The following is a 26,904-nucleotide window of genomic DNA, read 5'->3' on the forward strand; positions in this document are numbered from 1 at the left end:
TTAATATGAATAATTTCACAACCTCTGCACGAAATAGGGGTTTGGAAAACATGTAGGGAGGTGTGTGCCAGAATAGCTATCCCCCCTTCTTGACCACCCTCTCTGGTGGAGTGGCCAAGTCGCCATTAGGGCCACTAGAGTCCTGACACCAGGTTTCAGTGAGCTCCAAAATATCAACTTGCTGTGTTTCCAGGTAGTCTCTGACATCTATAGCATGTTTGTCTACAGATCTGGGGTTCAAAAGTGTCATGGAGATATGGGCGGTATGCTTCCTAATAAGAGCTCCTTCGAGCCTTGACTTACTGTCTGACGATGGTAGCACATCTTGAGTTTGTGTCACAGTAGCAGCCGAAAAGGAGGTACATTTGAAATATAAAAAAAAAAATGCAACAGGGGCCAGCACCGGCGCATCCTCGCGCAGACTTACTTGACACTGACGTGCCTGAAAGTTCACTAAATGTGATCACAGACTACAGTCCTGATGGGACTTGTAGTTCCAAGTGCTTGCTATGTTGTCTGAGCAACGCAAGGACTAAAACTAAATCAGTGTGAGAGAAGTGCCCAAACATACACTAGCAACAGTTTCAAATCTAGGTGGATAGCACAAATAAAGTCAAACAGATTTAAAATGACGGTCAACTCAGCAATTAAAACAGTTATACAATATGCAGTTTTAAGCACAGATAGGGACAAGCATATAGGAGCTAACCCTAAGAATACTAAAAAGTACTTCATTTCAATTAAAGCGCACCAAACACACATTCAGCTTTGGCTGCAGCAAGAGAGCACAGACACAGAGGCAAAAAAGAAAGAACCTGAAAGCGTGCATCACAGCAGATTAAGTAGCTGGAGAAGACTGGGCTTGTCTCACGTGCATCGTCGCAGGTGCCTGGGGCTGCTGGGTAATGTAGTTTCCCTGGCCAAGTAGCTCAAGCAGAATGTACAAAGCCAAATGCTGCTTTTAAAATGAGTAGGATAACCTCACATGCAGCCAGGCATACAATCCACATGATGGTATCTCACAAGTAATTACAAAAGTACTTCAATTTCAATTAAAGCGCAGCAAAACACACATTCAGTTTTGGCACCAGCAACATCACACACCCACAGATGCAAAAAGAAAGATAGCCCCCACCAACAGGACGGAGTCACTTGCTGATGTCATAACTGTGTCACTCAGCACGACACTAGTCTCATAGTCCTTGTCTTCGGAGCTAACTTCTCTCGCGGCTGAGCACCCGGGCTCTATTGAAAGACCAAAGAAATATCGAGGCTTAGTACCACAAATTAAATCAAATTAAAGATGATTCTTAAAATGGCGGCGAAGTTAACCAAAATCGGATCATTACAAATGCAGTTTTCTATGTAACGCAAATGGGCTGAGGCCAATATTCATAATAAGGAGGTATTATATGTTATATGATTACGGTTTAACACGATGACCGGGGACTGCTCCAGAAATGTGTATCTGTCGATAGCTGTTTTTATATAATTTTAATTAACATTTGATCTAAAATCTACATTTTTATAAAATTGATATCTACATTTTTATAAAATTGATATAAAAAATATCAGAGGGCTTATCAAAAATATTGTGGTGCTTATCAAACTAATTTAAAATTCATATCAAACATTTTGGGGGGCTTATCAAATGATATAATTTTGATACAATGTTGACATAAAACGTATATCAAATGGATATCAAACTGGTATCAAAAGGGGGCGGGCTAAGGACACAAAAGGGGTGTAGCCACCTGTCAAGATTAAAGCATGTTGAGTCACACTCTACTACTAATGTGGAGTGTGCAGATGTTGGAGTTCTAAGGGGAACCGTTGGTCTGGCAGTTGAACGAAGAGCTGACTGAAAGTTTTTGGGGAACCAGTGTTTCTGTTACCTACCATCTAAGTGTGAGTCTTCTGTGTACCCATTGCCACACATTCTGGTGGACCTAGTGGCAATAAGGCTACACTACAACTACACTTACCTGGTGCTGTGCCATCTGTGTAAGGGTGGCCACGCTACCACAGTATCATTTTCCACTCAACACCGATCGATCCAGAGTGAAACTATTACAGATAGCGGGGTTTTGCGCACTGAATCCTGTCCCCCTGTTCTACTATTTTTAACAAGGGCCTGGGTGGTACTGAAGTGTTGCACCTAGGTGGAGCATAGGGGGCAGCAGGGAAATATTTCTTCATTTTCCCAACCATAAAGCTGGCACCATTACTGGGGAAGATTTTAGGCCATTATTGTGGACCTGACACCAATGTACGCAAGAGGGCTGATGCAATCACTGGTTCAGATAGTGATTCATGTCAGAATCCATCTGCTTAACTCGGAAGTGTGGAGGGCTGAGTTGCCCCCGCTATCTATATTTATTTTTATATAGCGTTGTTCGCCCACAGGCCTCAGAGCGCTCACGAAGACAGACAGACACCAAACAGACAAGCGGTCAAGAAACGGTCAAAGAGTTATTTTCCAGGAGCACAGAGGGAATTGAAAAAGTTGGTTACACTGTTCCACCAAACATCCAGGTCTTAATCTCTTTCTTAAATGTGTTGATGGTTCCACAATTATTTTAGGGAACACAGAAGGGAATTCCAACCCATGGGTGCCCAAAAATTAAAATTGGTACAACCAATTCTTTTGAGTTGATGCAAATCATGGTTGTTATTTGATCACAGATTTCTTCTAATAGGAGCTTTCTTTATTTTATCAATAAGATAGTTTGGCGCGGTACCCGCTAGGCATTCCAAAAACCAAAACTGCCCCATTGAATTTTATTCTTTGTTCAACCGGGAACCAGTGAAGCTTCCCCCCTGCTGTTGAGATCTTAGAGCGTCGGCTGAGCCCATTGACAGCCCTGACAGTTCCATTTTGAATTGTTTGCTATTTTGTTATATCATATTTTCGACGTGCCGATTAGTAGACTATTGCAATAGTCTAATTTAGAATTTATTATGGCACCGGCGATCCCAGCAAGATTGTGCTCAGTCTGGTATGGATGGATTTGCCACAATAAGTTAGAATAAAAGGCACATGTAGATTTTAGGTAAGATGCATGCCTTCTAAAGGAGATATGTGAATCTATGAAGATTCCAAGTGTTTTTACGTGATCAGATACCAAAATGCTGTTCTAGATTTTAAGGCTTTGGTATTGATCATCTAGTTTTTTTAGTTTCTACGATGTACCAACTATCAGCAGTTCCGTTTTAGCCTCATTAAGGAGCCAATGAATTTGTTGCCATCCATTTTTGTATGGCATAGAACACCTCCCTGACTCTGTGGGTGTCCTTTTCATAGTTTCCTACTAGTATAAAAACCAACTGGGTGTCATCAGCATAGTTCGTAAACCTGAAACCCATGGTTAGTAGCATGTCGCACAATAATTTGGAGAAAATATTCAAAAGTAGGGGTGACAAACACGACCCCTGAGGGACACCAGAGAGTAGAAAGGTTTTAAGGGAGGTGAAATTTCCCTAGACTACTGCTGCCCTTCCCAGAAAGGACGTAAACCAATTTGCTGCAGAAGGAGAGCATCTACCTACTGTTATTAATCTTTCAGCTAAGAGATCATGATCAATCAGATCGAATGCAGAGGAGAGATCTAGCAACATAAGAAGGGCTGGATTTCCTTTCTCCATAATGGAGGCGATGTTTGCCTGAAGATCTAGAAGAGCCGTCTCCAAGCCATAATTGGCACGAAAACCTGATTGTTCATCTGCAATTATATTGTTTTTTTCTATGAATTTCTGATACTGTAGGTATGCAATCTTTTCGGTTATTCTTAACAAAAACAGTACGTTTGTAATGGGCCTAAAATTCCCGGGGACTGATGGATCAAGGTTATCTTTTTTAATAGGCAGGGTGATCCATGCTTCTTTAATGTTACCTGGGACATAGGCTTCCTCAAAGGACTGGTTCACAAAACGGCAAACCATGGTGCTAGTGTATAAGTCCTTAAAAGCGTAGCAGAGAACATATCCCCTTTGCATGAAGCGGGTTTCAAGTTGTGAATAACTTCTAGGATCCGCCAATTCCGATACCTTTTCAAAAGAGAAAGCTTTGGGATGATTTTAGCAGGGTGTGATATGGGCTCAGGTGTTATTTTATCATTGGTAACTATATTCAGCTGTGCTCTAATAGCCTGCTGATGTTTTTCGGTTTTGTGAATGAAACCATTGTGAATCGCTTGACACCAAGCATTGTTCTCTTGTTCTTGGCAACTTACTGGGGCGTTTCTTAATTCTTGTAAAATAGAGAAAATCTCTCTAGACTGGGATTTCGCTTGATGGATTCTATCATATTTTTTTAGCTTTGGCATCAAAAATCGTAAGTTTGTAGGTTTTTACAGCCTGTTTATAGCTTGACATTTTGTCTAGTAATGGAGTTTTCCTCCAAGTCCGCTATGCTCTACGCTTGACACGTCTAGCTTCTAGAATTTCCTCCAATAACCATTTGTTTTGGTCCGTAGATGTATTCCTCTTAGCTGGTTTGAGGGGAGCTAGAGTGTCAAAAGCAGAGTTGGTGGCCTTTCTAAACAGGTAAGTAAATTCATCAAGAGAAATATAGTCCTGTAAGGATGGCAGGAGTGGACTAACTAGCTCCTTAAATGCCTCACTAGTCAAATTTTTGTGATTTCGCCATGTATTAAGGGGCGTGTTCCTGACGGGCAACGATGCCTGAGGTGACTGTATAGAACAAACGAAGTTTATAAACTAATGATGAGACAGGCGCATTCTAAAATAGAGGAGATTGTTACATCTTGATTTTTTGCCATAATCCAGTCCAGAGTGTGGCCACCATTATGTGTAACAGCTTGGACCAATTGTTTAAAACCAATGGAATACATAGATATTTTCAAATACCTGGTCCCTTCATCTGATGGGTTATTATCCCAGAGAATGAAGTCGCCAAGGACAACAAAAGCCGTGTAGTCTTTAGCGGTGTTACCTATGGTGGCTAATAGCTGTTCTTCAAACAGGGGGGTTGATCTTGGGGGACGATACATTAGTAGCAGGCTAATAGAAGAAACTGGATTTATATTAAGTCTGACCATTATTGGCTCACAGTTTTCCATGTCTGGAGTGTTAGTTGTGTGCAATTTCAAATGGTGTTTGAAAATGATAGCCATCCCCACACCCCCTCTGCATTCCTCCCTGTCCACTTGGAGGGCTGAAAATCCATCAGGGGTACCCAATAACATGGCATGGTGAGTAGTTATAGTCATCCAAGTTTCAGTAATAAATAGCATATCCAGATCTTGCTCCAGAATCATGTCTGTAATTTCAACTGAATGCTTTATGATGGAGCAGGTGTTTAGTAGGCAGCATTTAAGTTTCCCATCGGTTTTATGCGAGTTTATTACTTCCATGTCCTTGTTAGGACAAACAGTAGTGTCCTGTACCTGGGGCCGGGGGCACCCGTGGGCCTTGAAAGCTACCTCACTGGGCAGGAGGTCACCAGCATGCAACGACATTATGGAAGTAACGTGTTCCGGGGGAGTAGAGATAAATGTGGGCACATGCGGTTGTTGGCCTCATCCACCGGCTCAGTTGCATTAACGTATACTTCCACTCCCTTGACCCTAAGCTGGAACGTGCCATAGGGTTCAACAACAGCGTCCAAGAGCGAGGCCGTGGGAGAGCAGGCGAGGGGGATAGGATTACAGGAGCACGGTCGGCACCAACGCTAGGATTCAAACTTGACTCCCGCAGGCCAAAAATGGGTATTTGGTGTAAGCACTTAACTCAGTGAGCTATCTCGCCAGCAAAAAGAGTTTCTGTACATTAAACCAGATTTTATATTTGTGCTATAGCGCAGAGAACCAAAACACTCAATGGATTGTAAAATCTCAAAATATTTTTCAAATGATGCCTTAAAGTTAAGCAGAAGCAGTGATCTCTAGCTCATCCTGGTGTTAGCGCGGCTAAGATCTGGAATTTACCCCTTGCAAATACGCTCTTTTTCTGCTTGCAGGTTTGAATTTGTTTACAACTACTTGTATTTAGCCAATTTACGGGAAAACTGGGAAGAAGTGAAGCGGAATGCAGAGAAAGCCCCACAGCCAGAAGTCAGGAGATATGTTCTTCCATTAGACATACACAAGGTAATTTCTATTTTAGTGCATTTTGTTTAGTAATTTTTTTTATGTGCCCAACTGTGGGGATCCACTTTGCAGGGCCCTTTGCTTAATAATTTTGTTTTATGATCCCTTTTCCCGCAGGTGGACACAGGTAAAAACTTAGTCAACTTGCCATACACAACAGCCACAGCAGTGCTCCGCAGCGATGAGACGATCTGGCTGGAACCCGAGGTTCTCTTTTCAGGCCCTCGCCAAGGTATTCGCTGCGAGCACGAAACAGAACTTATCTCGACAATAAGGTGACCATTAATCCCCTAAACCCTGTGCACATCCTTTACTTTCCAGCCTTCGAGTTCCCGCAGATCAACTACAAGAAGCACGGAGGCAAGGACTACACCTATGCATACGGCGTTGGATTGAATCACTTTGTCCCAGACCGGGTAAAAAGGCAGACTTAATTATTAATATTGAAGATTCAGTGTCCACATCTGCTCTCTAGAAGTAACGTGTTTGCCACATGTGCATTTTGCAGCTTTCCAAGCTGAATGTGAAAACAAAGGAGACCTGGGTGTGGCAGGAACCAGACACATACCCATCAGAACCCATCTTTGTGTCGCAACCAGATGCCATCGAAGAGGACGATGGTAATATATCATATTTTATTTTAAGCATTCCCTTGTCAAACACAAAATGGGAGGGTGGTGGATGTCAGCCCGAACTATGCTCGTTACGAATGAGATACAGCACTGAAGACAAACAAGAGATTTTTATTTTTTCATTATTGTGCTATGGTTCGATAATAACCTGGAACATGTACATTAAAGGAGACAGCACAAGATGTTTAAGACCAGACAGTACATTCATCAAATCAGTCTGACATTTTCAAAAAGCATAAAACTAAGCCACAATAAAAAGGCCACTCTCTTTACTTGAAAATAGTCTAATTAAAAAACCTACATAAGGATGTCTTTTCTGATGGAAATCATTCAGATATAAATCTAACTATAGCTACATTAAAAGACATTTCATCACGACAAACAATTGCTGGAGGAAAGAAACACAACAGTGCCCACACATTCCCTTAAATGAGTTCTTCTTTGTCAATGAATCCAGCAATAGGTGATTCCTGGTCTCCACAGAACCTAACCGACAAACGCAAAGAGCACAGGCAAGGCCCATTCTGTGCCCAACAACCTTGAAAGTGAGGGCAAAGATTAAATCGTAAATAGGTTTTCCTTAAATTCTGGCCAGGGAATTTAATGAGATAGTGGGGAAGTTCACCCTTTTTTTTTCCCATCCCAGCAGTACATTGGAACGATGTGTGAGTTTGTGTCAGAAAACGTGCATTCAACTAGTCAAACTCCCAGAGCCGCTGCTTAAGGCTGGCCAGATCATTTATGAAAAGAGCTTCCTCTTGGTCAATCTCTTGAAGAATCAATCCACGAAAAGTGAGAGTGAAGCAGAGCTTATATTCAATCTGGCTGTGTTCAAATCCTCAGAGTGAATCCGGAACTGGTGGTAACATCTTGGAGACCACATTAAGGGCTTGCCATTTTACACAGACCCGCAATGAAGCACCCCCAAATTACCATCTACTTAGAACAGAGGGAACACATGGAAGCAGTACTTTTCACTACACGATTCCCTCTAATTTAGTTAGAACAATCCAATCAGAATTTGGGATAATCCCCAAACCAAACATGGCATCACCTTCTGGTTGCAGAAATTCACTAACAGAACTAATGAAAAAGAGTCCCATTTCTTGTTAATCATTAGCATTTACTCAGCAAGAGCAGATCATTTTATCCTCCATCTCTGTAGAAGTATGGCCACATGTGGCCTCTTTAATGTAGGAAAATCCTAAGTACACCAAGTTGTTGGAAACGTCTAATTTAGTCCCATTAAGGCACTAGCAATGAGGAGCAAGTATACGTCCAGATGTGAAACATATCGGTGCGGTTTTATTAATATTCACAGTTAGATCATGGTTGGGCACGTAAAGATACAAAGCATTAAGGGAGTGCTGGAGACCAATGGGTGCGTGATCGATAATATAATATCGACAGCATAAACCAGCCAGTGCAATTGGATTTTTCCAATGCGAGGTGAAAAGCAATAAACTGCAGGAAAATACTCCCGCAGCAGGAAATCTGGCAGTATTATTCCAATTCAACAATGGAATGTGACATTTCAGGGTTTTCCTTTAAGAGAAGGACTGGAATCCCATCCGGACCCAAAGCGCCAGTGAATTCGGCTTTCTTTAATACATTTGCAGATCCTCAAAGGCAAACTCATAATTCCAAATATCAAATTGCGCAGTATAAAATCAGAAGTATGATCTCTCAGAGAAGTCGAGAGTCCACACAATGTTGTTTCCATACACCATCCGATATAGGATTCAGCTGCATACTGTTTGGCTCTACTAATTCCCAATTAACAGAGCAAAATGATTTAGTATTTTTTGGGAGATGATGGATAACAGCAGTTCACCGTTTCTCTCTAAAACGACACGTTCATATTCTTTGAGCCCATAGGTTTAATTTTTCTCTTAAATGTTCCCAGTTTGACGTAAGTCTTTCTGTAGTTCCCTTTTTTCTTATACAATCCAATCATACGGATATTTTCACTTTTTCTTGTGCGAAACCAGTGGTTTACTTACCTGCAATGCTAGGTCTTCCCACAAGCAGTTATCTCCAAGAATTCACACCACCACATTACGCCTTACAGTAGCAGGAACCTAGAAAACACTTCACAAAGATTAACAAGCATTGGCAAAGCCAATAGTTTTAGCTTTTGTGTAACCACGAGAAATTTTCCAGGCACTGCCATAATGGTATTATCTGGCAATAAGGTGACAACAAATGGTGTTAGTACCTCGGCTTATTATGGCAGTGACTGGCAAATGCCTAATGCCTATCCAGGAGTCAAAACTGTTGACTCTGTGTTATAAAAGGCGTCACGAGATCGCTGGTTACCTTTTCTTCCTGGGGAGCGAGGAGATGAGGCTGCCAGTCTGTCGATGGATCTTCGCAAAGATGAAAGAGCAACGCGGGGAACCGACCCAACACCCTCCTACAATAAATGACAGGATTGAGCTGAACCAGCTCCCAACGTCACGGGTAGCACTTCTCTGTATTTGCGTGACGTCAGGACAGTGTAAACACTGACAGAGAAGGCCAGGTGAAGTCCACTTCGGTACCAGCAGTTCGAGGGACAGATCTTCGGTAATTCCTCGGTGGTAATAATGGCACAGATACCGGCAGGGCACAAGACCAGCAGAAAGGAAATGGGGAGGCAGACCATTCAAGGAGGAAAGGAAGAGTAGGGGAAGAGAACGAACACCCCAGGACCGGACCCCTTCCTAACCAAGGAATGGTGCGGGGCTAGAGAGGAACCCAGGCAGGGACCTACCTTACCCCAAAGACCAAGTACCAGACTGGAACCCAAAAGGGGCGAATAACTAGGCAGGGCAGGGCTAAAGGAACAAGGCAAGGATAAGGAGCACTGGGCTAGCACGAGGTGGAAACGGGAACAGGACAGGAGCAGAACGGAAATTCAGGCAAGTAGGGCTCCTGGAGCGTAGACACGGAACAAACCGCGTTGAGACGCGTTGTTTCCGGGTCTGCAATGGCTATTTATAGCCTGGGACCAAAGTGAGGCTTGGAACGCAAGCCGCTGTCACTGCGCATGCGCGAAACGTCGGATACTGACGTTCCGCGCATGCGCAGGACATTCAAGATGGCCGCGCCCAGGGAGCCGGGAGCCCGGACCGCGGTACGCCGAAGAGAAAGGCGCCAACGCGGATACAATCTCCAGGAAGGAGACCGCCGTAGCTGAGGACCCCGACCCCCAGAACAGGCGAGTGGCGCGCGCCGCGTGACACCATACCCCCTCCCGGACAACCCCGGGGCACCAGGTTTCCAGGGATAGCGACGGAAGAAGTCCCGAACTAAGCGCGGGGCATGCACGAAGGAGCAAGGCTCCCAAGTGCGGTCACAAGCCGGATAGCCTTTCCAACTGACCAAATACTGGAGCACCCCACGCCTAATCCGCGAATCACAAATCTCCTCTACCTCAAACTCAGGGACCCCCTGGACCAACACCGGGGCAGGACGGGAACATGGACGGCCAAGAACATCGGGCACACAGGGTTTCAAAAGGGAGACATGAAAAACAGGATGAATCCGCCAAGAGTGAGGCAAAGACAAACGAAAGGCAACAGGGGAAATGCGTTGAAGGACGCGAAAGGGCCCAAAAAAGCGGGGAGCCAACTTCACGGGCAAATTGCGAGCAGGCAGATTCTTGGAAGATAGCCAAACCATATTGCCAACCTGAAGGTCGGGCTCAGGACTCCGCCGTTTATCGGCCTGAACCTTCATACGTGCTTGTGCCACTGCCAAGGTACTGGCTGCCAGGCGATGTTGATCGCGGATGAGAGCCACCATGGCATCAGCCGACGGAACGGCACTAGGAGGCATCGGACGAAGAGGCAGCAGCTTGGGGTGCAGACCAACAGAACAAACGAAGGGACTGAGTCCGGTAGCAGAATGAACAGCATTGTTGTAAGCCACCTCCGCGGTGTCTAACCAATCTGACCAGTTGTCCTGAGTGGCATTGGCGTAACATCGCAGGTACTGTTCTAGGGATTGGTTAGTACGCTCGGTTTGCCCATTGGTTTGGGGATGGTAACCGGAACTCAGAGCGCGCTGAATGTCCAAATGACGACACAGTTGATCCCAGAAAGAAGAAACAAACTGCGAACCACGATCCGACAGAATCTTCTCAGGAAGGCCGTGAAGACGATACACCTCATGTAAGAAATGTCGAGCCATCTGGGAGCCAGTGGGCAGCTTCGGAAAAGGTATGAAGTGAGCCAACTTGGAAAAACAATCCACCACCACCATGATACACGTATTCCCACCAGAGGGTGGTAATTCAACAATGAAATCCGTGGCAATAGTATGCCATGGGTACGGTGGCGTAGACGTAGGTCGCAGTAGACCAAGGGGTTTCTTGCGTGGAACCTTCACTTGAGCACAAACGGGGCAAGAATCCACATATTGCTTAACTTGTTTGGCCCATCCTGGCCACCAGAATTGTCGTGCAACCAATTCTTGGGTGGTATTGACCCCACGATGACCACAGACAACGGAATCATGACAATTCTGTAGGACAGTCCTTTGAAGATTCAGAGTGGGGACGTACAGGCGATCCTTGAAGAAAAGCAATCCGTCGCGTTCACAGATGTCGTAATGTCGCAACACCAGGGATCTGGAGGGATCCGCCCGAGTCGCATCTAAGAGTTGCTGAAGCTGAGGAGTCAACATCGATAGGAAATGCTTCGAAGCAATCAAGGGTTCCTTGGTCTTGGCTCTGTCTATGTCGTCCTCCAAAGATCGGGACAGGGCATCGGCCTTTATGTTCTGAGAGCAAGGTATGTAAGTCACCACGAAATCGAACTGAGAAAAGAAAAAGGCCCAACGTGCATGCCGTGAGGTTCTACATTGCAAGGAACGTAAAAATTGAAGGTTACGGTGGTCTGTGCGCACTTCCACTGGATATTTACCACCCAGCAAGTGATGTCGCCACTCTTCGAAGGCTGCTTTTATGGCCAAAAGCTCCTTCTCGATCACAGCGTAGTTTCTTTCGCTGGGTGACAGCTTCCGCGAATAGTAGGCCACAGGATGTTCTATTTCTGTAACTGGATCACGCTGCAACAGGACTGCACCAACTGCATAGTCCGAGGCATCCGTTTCTACTAAGAATGGTTCTTTGTCATCCGGATGATTCAAAATAGGAGCTGACATAAAGGCTTTTTTTAATTCCTGAAATGCCACTTCGGCCTGAGAATCCCAAAAGAAAAGAATCTTGTTGCTGGTCAGACGAGTCAACATGACAGTTAAGTGAGAAAATTGTGGAATGAAACGTCGGTAGAAATTAGCGAAGCCCAAGAACCGTTGCAGTGACTTAACATCATGGGGCTGTTTCCATTCCCGTATGGCTTGCAGTTTCGTGGGGTCCATCCGAACTCCTGTGCTGCTGATTACATAGCCTAGGAATTCCACACTTTCCAGATGAAATTGGCATTTCTCAGCTTTGGCATACAAATGATTGGCAGATAATCTACGGAGGACTTCCTGAACATGTTCAACATGAGCCCTGCGAGTAGAAGAAAAAATCAAGATGTCGTCCAGATATACCCATACTGACACTCCTACAAGATCTGAAAAGACAACATCCATGAACCGTTGGAAGACGGCCGGGGCATTGCAAAGTCCAAACGGCATTACCCTATACTCGTAATGCCCAAAAGGTGTTTTGAAGGCCGTCTTCCACTCATCACCATCCTTAATCCGCACTAAGTGGTAGGCTCCTCTTAAATCCAACTTGGTGAAGATCCGAGCAGATTTCAAGGATTCAATGATGTCCCGGATGAGTGGCAGGGGGTATCGGTCCTTGCACGTGATTTCATTCAACCGGCGATAATCAATACACGGGCGCAAAGTACCCTCTTTCTTTTTGACGAAGAAAAGCGGAAATCCCGCGGGGGATTTAGATGGTACAATGTAGCCCTTATCAAGGCAATCCTCGATGTACTCCTGCAGGACACCCTTTTCCAATTGCCTCAAAGAATAGACCTTGCCATGAGGAATGACTGCATCAGGCAGAATATCAATGGAGCAGTCGAACTGTCTGTGAGGAGGCAATGGAATGTCTTCTGGTTTGGAAAATACCTTGAGAAATTCAGCATATTCCTGAGGTATGGACTGAGTAACACATAGGCGGACAGAGGTGTTTCCAGGAGTGGGTAGCCCCAAACCAGATTTTGCCGGAAGGGTATCACGAAGACGACATTCCTGAGAACAACGTGCAGAAGAAAAGACCATGGTTCGGGAAGTCCAATTGACCTGTGGATTGTGGTAAAGCAGCCAAGGCAAGCCGAGCACTACCGGGAAGGAGGGAGACTTGATCACATCCAACGAAATCCGTTCAAGATGTTCTTCCACTGAGAGCCATAACTGACCGGAATGTTGGCACACAGGACCCGAAGACAAAGGTGTACCATCGATTACCTCAACCACTGCTGAATGTTCCTTGCGATACAGGTGGATCCCATTGGAAACCGCAAACGAGGCATCAATGTAATTGCCCGATGCTCCACAGTCCAGAAGAGCCCTGGTCGTAATGCATTTCCCTTGCCATGCAATACCGACTTCCAAGACCAATAAGGGCACCGAGTGCATGGGAGGAAGGTCTGAATCAGAAAAACGGCCCACCGCTGCCTTCTCACCACACAGCGGGCCCGTTAGTTTTCCGATTTCTTCAAGGGACGTAGAGGACAGGTACCTAGATAATGTCCCGTCCCTCCACAATACAGACATAGGTTTTGTTGACGTCTTCTCTTCTTCTCAGCCTCAGATAATGGTCCGCGAATAGCTCCCAGTTGCATGGGCTCAGGACCCGCGTCAGTTGGGGTTGTAGATCCCGAAGGGTGTACTGAGAGTCCCGGATGGTATCTTTCCGTTCGACGACGTTCACTTCTCCTTTCAGCCAGTCGGTGGTCGATACGGAGGACCTGATCCAACAATGCGGGTAGGGTTTCTGGTTCAGGAATATGCAGCAATTCATCCTTGTATTCGTCTCGTAACCCACGACGGAATAAAGTCTTCTGAGTGATTTCGGGCCATTGGGAATCAGTTGCAAGCTGCCGAAACCGACTAATGTAGTTAATGATGTCACCAGATCCCTGTTTGATTTCCATCAGCTGGTTCTGGGCCACGGCAGCAAGGTTGGGTGGTTTGAAGATATCCAGAAAGGCCTTTTCAAAAGCAGCAAAATCACTCAACAAGGGACTATCGGCGGAAACCAGGGGAGCAGCCCAAGCTAGAGCGTTGCCGGTCAAGTTACCAAGGATGTACCCTATCTTGGCTTTGTCTTGATTGAAATGGCTAGATCGAAACTGAAAATGAATCCGGCAATGGGTACAAAACTCCGCCACTCGACGTGGATCACCATCGAACTTCATAGGAGTTGTGTGGGCCATAGAATTCTCAGGTAGTGGAGCAATATTCAATCCTCAACCCATTGCTTGCCGAAGAGTGTCATTCTCCTGGCGAAGGGTGGTCATCTCGAGACGCAGGGCTCGTACTTCCTCACGTAGGTCTTGCATGTCTGCCATGTCGGAGCTGGAGGAAAGGCGTCTCAATCTGTTATAAAAGGCGTCACGAGATCGCTGGTTACCTTTTCTTCCTGGGGAGCGAGGAGATGAGGCTGCCAGTCTGTCGATGGATCTTCGCAAAGATGAAAGAGCAACGCGGGGAACCGACCCAACACCCTCCTACAATAAATGACAGGATTGAGCTGAACCAGCTCCCAACGTCACGGGTAGCACTTCTCTGTATTTGCGTGACGTCAGGACAGTGTAAACACTGACAGAGAAGGCCAGGTGAAGTCCACTTCGGTACCAGCAGTTCGAGGGACAGATCTTCGGTAATTCCTCGGTGGTAATAATGGCACAGATACCGTCAGGGCACAAGACCAGCAGAAAGGAAATGGGGAGGCAGACCATTCAAGGAGGAAAGGAAGAGTAGGGGAAGAGAACGAACACCCCAGGACCGGACCCCTTCCTAACCAAGGAATGGTGCGGGGCTAGAGAGGAACCCAGGCAGGGACCTACCTTACCCCAAAGACCAAGTACCAGACTGGAACCCAAAAGGGGCGAATAACTAGGCAGGGCAGGGCTAAAGGAACAAGGCAAGGATAAGGAGCACTGGGCTAGCACGAGGTGGAAACGGGAACAGGACAGGAGCAGAACGGAAATTCAGGCAAGTAGGGCTCCTGGAGCGTAGACACGGAACAAACCGCGTTGAGACGCGTTGTTTCCGGGTCTGCAATGGCTATTTATAGCCTGGGACCAAAGTGAGGCTTGGAACGCAAGCCGCTGTCACTGCGCATGCGCGAAACGTCGGATACTGACGTTCTGCGCATGCGCAGGACATTCAAGATGGCCGCGCCCAGGGAGCCGGGAGCCCGGACCGCGGTACGCCGAAGAGAAAGGCGCCAACGCGGATACAATCTCCAGGAAGGAGACCGCCGTAGCTGAGGACCCCGACCCCCAGAACAGGCGAGTGGCGCGTGCCGCGTGACACCATACCCCCTCCCGGACAACCCCGGGGCACCAGGTTTCCAGGGATAGCGACGGAAGAAGTCCCGAACTAAGCGCGGGGCATGCACGAAGGAGCAAGGCTCCCAAGTGCGGTCACAAGCCGGATAGCCTTTCCAACTGACCAAATACTGGAGCACCCCACGCCTAATCCCGACCCCCAGAACAGGCGAGTGGCGCGCGCCGCGTGACACTCTGACAATGTCAGGAATTCAGTGCAAGGAACAGATCCAAGGACAAACATACTGCTTAGAAATCAAATGGCTGAAAGCACATTTGGTTAAACAAAAAATGTTATGCAACAAGCTAGTTTACAGCTGCAGCTTAACCCTTACCTTTGAAAAGACTGCTTAGCAATACTATTGTCACCCTCTTTGACGAGGAAAAACTCAGACTCGACTTCATTGTTTAGGTGAAGTTTAACCAGTACAACTTTAATACCTTAATAGCAGAATAGAAAAAGATGACGCAGGAACGTACACATAACACAGTGCCTTCAGTTAAATATAACAATAACGAGTGCCCTCTCTCCCTATGGGTCTTAGCATATATAGGTTTCCAAAATTCATAGCAAAGAATTTATACATTTACGACTTTATTTAAAGCAGTTCCTCTGGTGTCCTCAATTATCTTCATTGCGCCTCCACATACCAGCTACCAATTCAAGTTCCTCTGGGTAATTTCCAACCCTTCCAAACACAAGCTACTACGTGACCATTGTAATTTAATTTACAACGTTTACCAAGGCTCTGTTCGACGTGGAGTCAGGTCAATGCTAGACTGTTACTTAAGCAGCATTTGCAAGGTGATATGAAGAAAGCTTAGTGCGATGGATAATAAACAAGTGAACATTTTCTCGCTTGTGCGCGTCAGAACGGATGTTCATCTTGATAGCAAGCATATATATTTTCAAGATGGATTCCTGTCACTGAACAAGGCCTGTCCAAGAATGTACAGCCTACTTTGGGAGTAGTACAGTCATTTCACTATTTTCTTTTCCCTTCTGTATTGATTAATATTTATGTAATCATTGTATCTTAACATACACGTTGACTCCTCATTTCAACCTACATTTTTCCACAACAACTTAAAAGCAGAAAGCTAGGACAAAGAGATTGCAGACGTGTGTGTGTTTTGTGCAGAGAGGGGCATGTCGTGTGTGGGAACGGCCGCAGGGGCTAAAATGCCATGAACAGCCAATTGGTATGCAAAAAGCCAAAGAACCACCACTGGCCGTGTGTCCCTCCTCACATCCCATCACCCAGGATCTTCACTTCCTATGCCAATAGTTGTGGGTTGTAACCAGCACTTACAGTGCCACCTAAAAGACGAAACAAAAAAGCAAAGCTGCGCTGTGCCCCTGTAAGCAGCACCCCCGTGCCATTCCACTGTGATCATCAACAACTTCATTTCAGACTTTTACCCTGAGAAGGATACTTGCAAAATTTAAAACCCATAAATGGTTTTTAGGGTGAAAGTCAGAGGTGACTAAGGTGCAACTAATGAGAAGAAATTAGGTTACTAAAGTGCAACTTCTCCCATGATGTTCTCCGTGTGGGCCTATGATCGGTGCAATCATTGGTCAATGTTTTGAATGGATAATGACAGTTACACAAGAGTTCCAAGAAATCATTCTTCAAATGAAAAAACATAGGAAATAAAAAGGCATTTAAGCCCCAACAAATTATTATTTTAAATAATTTGAATAGCCAAAGGGAATCTGTACTTTATTGTGAAGTTTGCACACTGTGTGGAATCATAGGAAGGAAGGCTATAGCTCCTCATAGAGGCAGGGGTCGTCTGAGGGAACAATGGCCTAGAGAACCCCCAGGTCTCCAGGTATAACGGACTCACCCAAGCTGGGCTCTAATTAGGAGGGTTGGAAAAACGACTTTAGTGGGAGAAGTGAAGAAGCCCATTGCCTTAGTAGGCTTGCGGGATTGTGGGCCTGCAGAAGGTTGTGACTGAAAGCGTCTCTGGCCTAGCGGGCACACAACCCAAGGCACTTCTGTCGGGTGGGAGCATCGCATGTACCATGTGCAGCTGGAGTGCAGAACAGAAGCAGAAGGAATCGGGGTTCCCTGGCACCCCACTCATGAAGAAAGGTACACCACAGAAAAGCAGCTGACTGAAGGGTAGGTGGTGACCCGTGCAGCGGTTCCATGTGCAGCCTGGGCATTCCAGCCCGTATCCCCCGGGGCGCTGACAGAAAATTGCCAGGAAGGGGGTAGGGAAAAGAGGTCCTATGGTGCTCGCACAAATTCCACGAGTGAGATGCACCACCCAATGCCATCTCTAGTGCCCTGAAAGAGAGTATGGGAAAGCGCAGCATTGCGAGTCTGGTAGAGGCTACATGAGGCTCCCTTCACTGCTTGATTGTGGAAGGTTGACCGCAAGTAGATGCACTCTATGGCTGCCCCTTGGCCTTTCTCCATGGATGGGGCACTAGTCACTATCCTGAGGGCCATGAAATAAAGAGGACCCAACTAGGGTTTAGGCATCCTGACACCAGAGGCAATGGATGGCATCATGAGTCAGGAATATAAATGCAGGGATGACTTCTGCCCTAGCCAACTGTGGTGGAGCGGGTGTTGGAATGTAGTCTCTACTCCTGGTCCTAAAGTACTAGACCAAGATTTATAAAGTAAGAGCAGGACTACATGAGCATACATCTCCAACCATCAAAAGTCAGTCCGCAGACAGATGCCACACGGATGGGGCCCTAGGAGTGACATGCATTTACCTCATGAGGTCAGGGCAGGTTGAAGATGTCCCTGTTTTAGGTTTGGTTATTTGTGCAGAAGTGTTTATCGATGTCTGCCAGCCTCAGTCCAATTGGTCTCCACGGCGCTCCCTTGGGTCACTCCACTGTGATGCATCGAGGGTGATTGATTGACGGTGCCATTCATTTCCTGCTTTTAATTTCCAGGATCATATAAATGGTCTGGATAGTGAAACAAATATATCAGACTAAGTACTCAGTCCAAATAAACTGAGCAGATCATCCTCTCTGAGCAAATTATTGTACCTGAGATTTCATTAATCTCTTGTCCAGCAAACCACAGGTGAGGCACCCGAGGCAGCCAGAGCACGGCTCAGTGATGGCCACGAAATGTGCGCAATGACAACCCCAAAACTTGAGGGCCCCCTCACCAGACCATGCCACAGAACCCAGAGAGCAATCTACAGCAAATGTCCCATGTGTCCGCACACACTGGAGGCTTTCATTCACAGCAAACACTTGGGCAAGCTGTCTGCAGGCTTTTCTCCAGCCAATACCTGTACTCCAGGTCCATTAACGACTTTCGGGTCCATATGTCACTTAATTCTAAATTCAATGCAGATGGTAACACTTGCCCTATGCTTTTGTCTCTTTAAATCATCTCTAAAATCAGCCCTAGCATTATTCAGGCTGGTGTGCTTCTGGAGTATGGAACATATGATGCATGCAATCAATTACATCATGAGAATAAGAATCTTGAATGCAAACACTCTAATTTTCCAATGAATCAATGTAAATTCGATAACACATTCATATGGTCTCTCTATTTTAAATTCTTCAATCGCTTTGTACGAAGTAACAGAGCCATATCCTTAGCAGGTGGGAGAGAACAAAAGAGAACGTACACCCTTGAAAGCAGGGCAAAGAGAGGGATATCAGAACACCTCTCACACAGCTTACAGAGAGCTGCAGCGTAGGAATTCCATGGTTAGCGTGGGAAATGTGAGATGTCGTTTTGGAGGCATTCCACTCAGGCTTAGGTGCCAGGATTGGTAATTAAACAAACTCTTCGAATGGCTTTAAGTATTGAAGACGTGGAGAAATCGTACTGAAACCCAGGAGGGTTGGGGTTGAAAGTGTCTGGGAAAGAAAACCAGAATGGCCTGGAAATTGTAATTAGTCATTTATAACACGCTTAATACCCAGAGGTTCCTAAGCACGGACCATGAGATCGAACCTGGTTGGTTCTGCATCGTCTTGCTTCCAAGGAGAGCGTGTTGCCCCTGAGCTATCCTCCCGGCCCACGCGAAAGGGCATGGAGGAACCCAACAAGTTACGGGCTCTGCCATGAAATGGTGCATTCCATACAAACCTAATTCGATCGCTACACTCAAGTCCATCACCCAAGACCCCATGCCACTGGTTCCCATTATCACCCCTTTCACCATGTCCTTTAAACTGAAGTGGCACTGTGGTTCAACCCCATGTGGGCAAATGTTCTTCCCTTAGTTCGACATGCCTCATGTATAATCCCCCTCCTAACACTGGCCCATACCTACAGCAATGGGTTGAAGACAAACGTAACTGGCTTTAAGAGTACCCTTCCCCATAGAATCAACCCAAAAAGCATCCAGACCACTCCAGCAAAAATAAGGCTCCCCACGTAAAACCTGCCAAGCAAAAGAGCACAACTGCAGCATCAATGTTCCATCCCAAACAGAATCCCAGAAGCAGCGAATTCACCTTTATCAAAGGATGATTAGTCATTATGGTAATAGCAAAGAATGTCCCATAATGGAAGGTGAGTGTGACTCAAAAGGTGCAGGATGGGAAGTTAGGGAATGCTGTGCATGGTTGAACCTCAACCCAAGAAAGAAGAAGAAATGCTTTGCAACAATGGGGAAATAGTATGAGGAGCTCTGGTGCAGAATTGTTGTAGGTGGGAAAACTATGGACATTCTCTTCGTCTCACCTTACACCATTGTTTATGCTCCAGGGGGATTTTGAGGGTGTCTATAGACTCTTGTGCAGCCATATATCAATCCAAGAGCATTTGAATAGAGTTGTGTGATAGCATTCAGACATGTTTGGCCCAACATGAACAGCAGAGCAGATGTGTGCACGCTTTCCGTTGTAGAAGAAGTTTGGATGGGGGATTAGGGTGCACTAAAAATTTAACTTATACCAGGTGAGGAGGTATACATTCTTGGCATGTCAGAGCCCCCAGACAGAATCCTTAGCGAATGACTACCCAGAATTCTTCAAAGAAGAGATTAGCCTGTTGAAGGATTTTAAATAGTACTTACTCGCCTACTTGCTTGTGAATAAAAACACTGGGGCGAAGGTGGTTGATAGGGGGCGGTGTCAGTTTTTTAACCACGATCAAATCAGTTGTTCTATCATAGAATCTTTTCAAATCAGTTGTTGTTCTATCATAGAATCTTTAAGGTTGGAGAGGTACATGTACAGGCCAATTCTGTTAGTCAAGGAGAGGCTAAAGAATTGTAGTAGAAAAGAGGTCTGGAACTTGAGCTACGGTGAGTTTAGATCGTCAAATCTTTAATAGTAGCACTGCAGGATGGACACAAACAAGAAGAATGTACAGGTCCCCATGCAACCCCAGACTGTGTTTACCACACACCTTAAATTCACCTCTCTACGTGTTTTCTAGTAAATAGGTCTCAATGCAATGAGTGGAATATTGCGGGCCTCACCAGGGATATTTTCAGTCTTCCTCAATTATCACAATGGCTGGCTCTGCAAAGCCAGGAAAGCTTAGCTACTCAAAATCAGTTTTGATTCTACATTAGATAGCCCACTTAGCTGTGTACATTGAATACAATTAAACTGTAGTAATGTTCTAATGATATTCATTCATATGAAACACCCTTAACAGTGGCACTGAAGGCATGCATAGTAATTGCTGGGCTACCTTTCTTCTTTCTGCCTTCAGGCCAACATTTCCAGAATGGATTATTTTCCTGACCTGAAATAGGTCTACAGCGAATTTTGAGGCCTAGTCCTCCTTAAATCAGCATACATTATGCAATTGCTTTCGATTCACTCACAATTACATTCCACATCAAAAATTGTAATGCATATATGTGCATTTATGGAGTCAGTTGCTGTGTGGAAAACGATCTCTTTTTTAGGAAAGTGTATTGTGTCCCACAATTTGCCATCGTTCGTTCTTTTGAGGTCTAGCCACAAAAACAAATCTGACTGGTTGCTGGACACCTGGAAAAGGAAATGTGTTGTTTACTTGGAGTCCTGCGAGATTACTAGTGATGTGTTAATAGTAAACCCGGTGAGGGTTAAGTTCAAATTGCAGGTCCTTGACTGGATAACCACGCAGGATGTTAGAAGAAAGCATAAGCTGTTGCTAAATTTTGTTCAGGAAAAGTGGTCGATTAATCAATTGGCCTCCTATTTATCTAAATTCCCGTTGGCCCATTACTGTGACCTGTTTCTGAGATTTCGGTTAAACATCCTCCCAACCAAAGAGGTTCAATCCTATCGGGGTCAGCGCTTGGAGCCAAAGTCCATGTGTAGATATTGTGGAAAAAAGGGTGCTGCCGAATCATTAAACCATTTGGTGGTAGCCTTTAGATCTTTAACTGAGGTAAGACCCCGCTATTTAGAACCTTATACGAAGCAGGTCACAACCTTATCTGCACAAGAGGGGCGGGACATGTTTTTAATTGGAGATAAATTATCCCTTGCAGTTATGACATTTCATACACGTTTTTAATGATTAGTGGGAATTTGAACTGTGATAGGGGAAATGTTTTAATGGAGTGTGCTGTATGGGTCAACTGTTGATTTATAATATTTTTAATGACTGCGATAGAATTGTAAATTGCGTAAGTGTTGATGTTTAGTGGGTCTGAGATATTGTGATCGAATGAGAAAAATGTAAAAGGTTTGTAATAAAACAGACATTTAATAAATACAAAATAAATATATATATATATTTATCCCTGACATTAAACACATTAACTTGCCAGAGCGGGTGATCAAATTCATTGAAAGATCAGGCTGGTTTTTTATTTGTGCAGATCTGTGCTATCTTAATGCCCAAATCTGTCCCACCCTTTCCCTAATATTCTCCAGAACATAAAAGCTCGAATATAATGGTAGTTGCCAAAGCGAGTTTGAAGAAATGTGGCAGCCTCGATGCAGATGTTTGATATTACAGCAAAGACTTGCAATACATAAATACCAGTGTATGAGGCCTCCAGCATCCCACTCAGAGCAATAAGATGATATAGAAGATCCCATCACCATCGCTGTCAAGGCCTTAAGTTATGCTATGTTAAAGGTTCTTATACCGTGCACTGTGTGGTTCCTTGGTGTCCTAGCAGCTCTGTAAAGCAAGAGGGTAGATGGGGTAAGCTAGTAGGACTCATTAGGAAAATGGAGCAAGAGAACAGTGACGTGTTGTTGACAGCTTCAGTTCGGTTGACACCGTTCACTGAGCATAGGTGTGTGTTTCAGTTGGTAGCCATCATGTGCTGTTGTGTGAGGCTATGTGTGGTTTGTTGTGGCGTAGTGAAGTGTGTGCGGTTTGTTGTGCTGTAGAGGTATAGTTGTGTTTAGTTAAGAGTTTGAGAGGGGTATGCAGAAGGAAGAGTTTAACATTTTTTTTAGTGCGATGGTTAGTGGCGGTGCCTTATTCTACAATATCTGTCTTGATTGACTGTTGCAAGTATCCCTTTCCCTGTTGTGTATTGCGGTGAGATACACTTGCCGCCCCATGATGTGTGCAGAAAAGTGGGTTCTCAAAGGGCTGTATCTTGCCCTCTGGTATATTTTCAGTGTGCCGCAATTACCACCCTCACAGATTCCTCGAGGTTGGGATGTGTTACCCATGTCCTGCGGTCCATCAGATCTGCCCACTTCTCTCCCCCGCCCCCTCCTAACTCGGGCTTTCCAACAGTGGTCCAGCCAGGTTGGACCCATCTCTGTCACGCACCTCCAGTTTGACCCTCTATTAGGAAGGGTACACCTACAGCTCTCCTCCCTGCACAAAACTCGTGCATACCCTCCAGTCTTATTCCGTCGTGTTTGTTTCATGGTGAGACGATGCTGTTCAATCGTTTTCATCCCATTTAGAGTTAATGAGTCAGGTTTTTAGAAGATTTTCTGAATTTTAGATCGTCCTTCATAATTGTTATTCTTTTGGGGAAGGAGTTTCAAAGTTTTACAACTAAGCAGGAGAATGCTGATCCACCAAGTTTTATTCTTGTGTACGGTTTAGGTTCTAAATGGATGTTATCACTGGATCTGAGTGTTCTAGTTGGCTTGTAAATAGTGATTTACTTTTGCATGAATTCTGCTCCTAGGCTTTGGGTTGCTCTGTGTGTTAACAATATAGTTTTGAAGGTGATTCGTTTTTTGACTGGGAGCCAATGTAGCATCCTTAGGGCTAAAGTGATGTGGTCCCTTACTTAGAGTTTTAGGAGATATCTGGCAGCTGAGTTCTGTATACGTTGCATTTTCTTCAGTTAATAGTCTGGCATTCCTAGGTATAAACTGTTTGCGTAGTGTGTCCTGTGGACATGATGAGGGAGTTGATGGAGTGTTATTTGCGTGAAGAAGAGGAATAGTAGAATCTTTCTGATTGTGTGTAGATGGAAGAACATTTCTTAATTAACGCGTTTACTTGCGGTTCTAAAGTTAGCTCGTCCATTAGAATTCCCAGGTTTTTGACAATTATGAATGGTGCAGATGTTGTGCCCAGTTCTGTGGGCCATGGGATGTACTGGTTGCATCCTTTGTTGTTGGATACAATCATGATTTTCGCCTTGTCCGGGTTGAGTTTGAGGTTGTTAGTGTTCATCCACTGGCAGTGTTCTTTGGGACAGTCTTTTAGCATTGTGTTCTCCTCTTGTTCATTGCTGAGTTTGTAAATGATTTGGGAATCGTCTGCCTAGTTATAGCAGGTGAAGCCATGTCTTTTGATGAGGTTGATTAGTGGCATCATATAGATGTTGAAGAAGAGCAGGGATAACTAGGATCCATGTGGTACGACCCTGCTAAAAAATACAATATAAAGCCTGCTCAGTAGCCTACTCGGCTGCCATTAAAGCGGCTAAAACATTATACCATACTACTAAAATTGAGCCCTGACTATGTCAGCCCAGGGATCTCTTTAAAGCAGTTAAGGCTCTCTCCTCTACTGAGAAATTGACTCCTAACGTGAATCCTACCCAGGAGCTATGTGATGCTCTGTCGCAATATAATAAAATAATATGAAGATCAATACTATTCGACAAAACCTCTCTAAGACTGTCACTGCGGCCCCACCTGCCGTAAACAATTTTACTTACTCTGTGAATTCTGTTCACCTTGTAATGAAGAGCTGGTCAACCTTTCCTAGGTTCTCCGAAGAGACAGTACTGGCGGCTATTCTAAAAATTAGATCTTTAAATCTTGCTCCCCTTCTGATGCCATCCCGCTACGGGTTATGAAGGAGATCTCCACAGCCCTCCTTCTGAGATTACGGTGGCAACTAATGACTCATGCCAGTCTGGGCTGGTTCCTTAGGAATTTAAGGGGGCCAGGGTTATCCCCCTCCTGAAGAAACCATCTCTGGACCCTACTGTTCTTTCTAATTTCTGTCCCATTTTACTTCTTCCTCTCTTATCTGAACTCCTCGAGCCACTGGTGTCACCTCTACTCTCTGCATTTCTTAAATCTTCCCATCTTTTGGATCCTGCTCAGTCTGGTTTTCAACCGGATAGGGGCACTGAGAGTGCACTGGTTGCTGTCCACGATGTCATGGCCAGGCTGGTGGATGCAGATAGAGTGGGGGCCGTGATCCTGTTAGATCCATCAGCGGCTTTCCGCATGGTCGACACGCCATTCTGTCCCGCCATGCCCAGTTGGCCTCGTTCACTTAATTCCTGGCAGATCGTCCACAGACCCTCTCTACACCCCCCTTTCTATCTGTCCATTGTCACATCAGTTGTAGAGTGCAACAAGGCTCCTCCCTGTCTCCAATTTTATTTAACATCTATATTTGGCCCCTTGTATGTGTGAATCGCTCCTTCGGTGTCAGATGCTACTCGTATGCCGACGATACTCAGATCCTGATCCAATTAGATCTCGATCAGGCTGAGGTGTCGTCATGCCTATGAGAGTGTCTGGCAGCTGTGGGAAAGTGGAAGAACTGCCATTGGCTTAAATTCAATGGAGACAAAACTGAAGTGATGGGTTGCTCTCCTGATCCTACACTTTGGGTGTCTTCATTTTGGCCTTCATCTTAGGGTCCTCTCCCTGTGCCGGTTGGCAAGGTGAAAAATCTGGTGGTTATCCTTTCTGAATCACTATCTATGGATAAGCAAGTCACTGTGGTATGTCAAGTTGGCCACTTCCAGCTAAAAATCTTAAAGAATTCCCGCCCCACTGCACCCTCCAGTGGTGGCAACCATGGTGATATCTCGGCTAGACTACTGCAACTCCTCGCATCTGGCACAACCGAAGGGCCTGATTCAGCGGCTGTAACGATTGCAGAATCTAGCTGCACATGTGGCAACTGGCATGCCTTATGGGGCGCATATCTCTCATGTGCTTCGCACCCTCCATTGGCTCCCGGTGGCCCAGCAGGTCAACTTCAAAGCAATGCAAGTTCACTGTGCCCTCCATGATCAGGGCACGGAATGCCTCCAAGCTCAGTTTGCCCGTTACCACCCTAGCCACAACCTGTGGTCCGCCTCGGCTGACCGGCTGGTGATACCGATCTACAAACGGGTACGGGTTGGAGGTCAGGCGTTCTCTGTAGCCGCTGCAGATCTATGGAATGGACTTCCACTAGTCATTAAGAAAACATCTAATTATCTAGCTTTTAGAAAGGCTGTTAAAACGTACTTATTCTAGGCAGAGTGGTGCTTCGGCTGCAGCCTCCTTCCCCTAGCGCCAAGATATCCCAGGGTGACCGTGCGCTCTAGCAGTAATACTAATATAACATAACAGGTGGTGTCCCCGAGTGCAGATTTGAATGGTTTTATCCATATTGTTTGTTCTTTCAGACAAAAAAGATTAAGGGCCTGATTCATGGAACGTTTTCCTATGGGATTGTTCCATTATAAAACACTTCCATGAATCAGGCCCTGAATCCAGAGCAACACCAGGTCGGTTATCCCTATTTCTTCTAGTCTCTTTATGAGCATTTTATGGTCGACTGTGCCAAATGCTGCAGAGAGGTCGAGTAGTATCAGTGCAGAGTTCGTGCTGGAGTCTGCGTTGGTTTTTAGATCGTCACATATAGAGAGAAGTGCTGTCTCTGTCATTCTCATTGGTCTGAAGCCGACTTGTTCTTGGTCCAGTAGTTGGTTGTTTTCTATGCATTCCGCTGTTTGTTCTTAGACATAGGTATCTAGTAGTTTTGCTGGATAGGGATGTTAGATATCTGTCTGTAGTTTGAGAGGTCTTCCACATCGTCCATTGTGTCCTAGTGGTTTGATGTAGGCAGATTTTAATGCCTGCGGTACTCTCCCCATTGAGAGTGATAGGTTGAAGAGGTTTAGGTATCATTCCGACTGTGTACCCTGTGAAATGATTGATTTATAGATGTCTGGCGAGCTGGGGTTCATTGGGGCGCCTGCCTTGCTGCTTTTTTTCACCAGTTTGAGGAGTTTTTCTCTTGGCCTTTGTGCAAAACGGTTAATCCTGTTTTGTGGTCCTGTGATACCATGCGGAGGGTGCATGGTCTGGTTGATTGGTCTACTCTGTATGATCTGGTCTATGTTGTTTGTTTGATTCTTAAAGGGATTTGCGAGATCATTGCATAGTTTGTGTGTAGGCACTGGTGTGTTATTGCATCCAGGAGGATTTCTTGTCTCGTTTATGATGTTGGATAGTTTTCTGAGCGTTTGTGGCTTTTGTGATCCGGTCATCCTAGTATTTCTTTTTCGCTTTAAGGATTTCCT

At 45.3% G+C, this 26,904-nt stretch overlaps 1 protein-coding gene across 1 annotated transcript in view; it reads left to right on the forward strand.

The window, feature by feature from the left end:
* The window catches only part of RPE65 (retinoid isomerohydrolase RPE65), a 174,190-nt gene that overhangs the window by 140,836 nt on the left and 6,450 nt on the right, over nucleotides 1-26,904 (forward strand). The window contains exons 10-13 of the mRNA XM_069641930.1: nucleotides 5,981-6,110; nucleotides 6,228-6,342; nucleotides 6,432-6,526; nucleotides 6,619-6,730. Coding sequence (XP_069498031.1) covers nucleotides 5,981-6,110; nucleotides 6,228-6,342; nucleotides 6,432-6,526; nucleotides 6,619-6,730 — 452 coding nt within the window. The remainder of the gene's footprint in view (nucleotides 1-5,980; nucleotides 6,111-6,227; nucleotides 6,343-6,431; nucleotides 6,527-6,618; nucleotides 6,731-26,904) is intronic.

The sequence above is a fragment of the Ambystoma mexicanum genome, chromosome 1q (assembly GCF_040938575.1).
Source record: "Ambystoma mexicanum isolate Mex_15411 chromosome 1q, UKY_AmexF1_1, whole genome shotgun sequence".
Lineage (NCBI taxonomy): Eukaryota > Metazoa > Chordata > Amphibia > Caudata > Ambystomatidae > Ambystoma > Ambystoma mexicanum.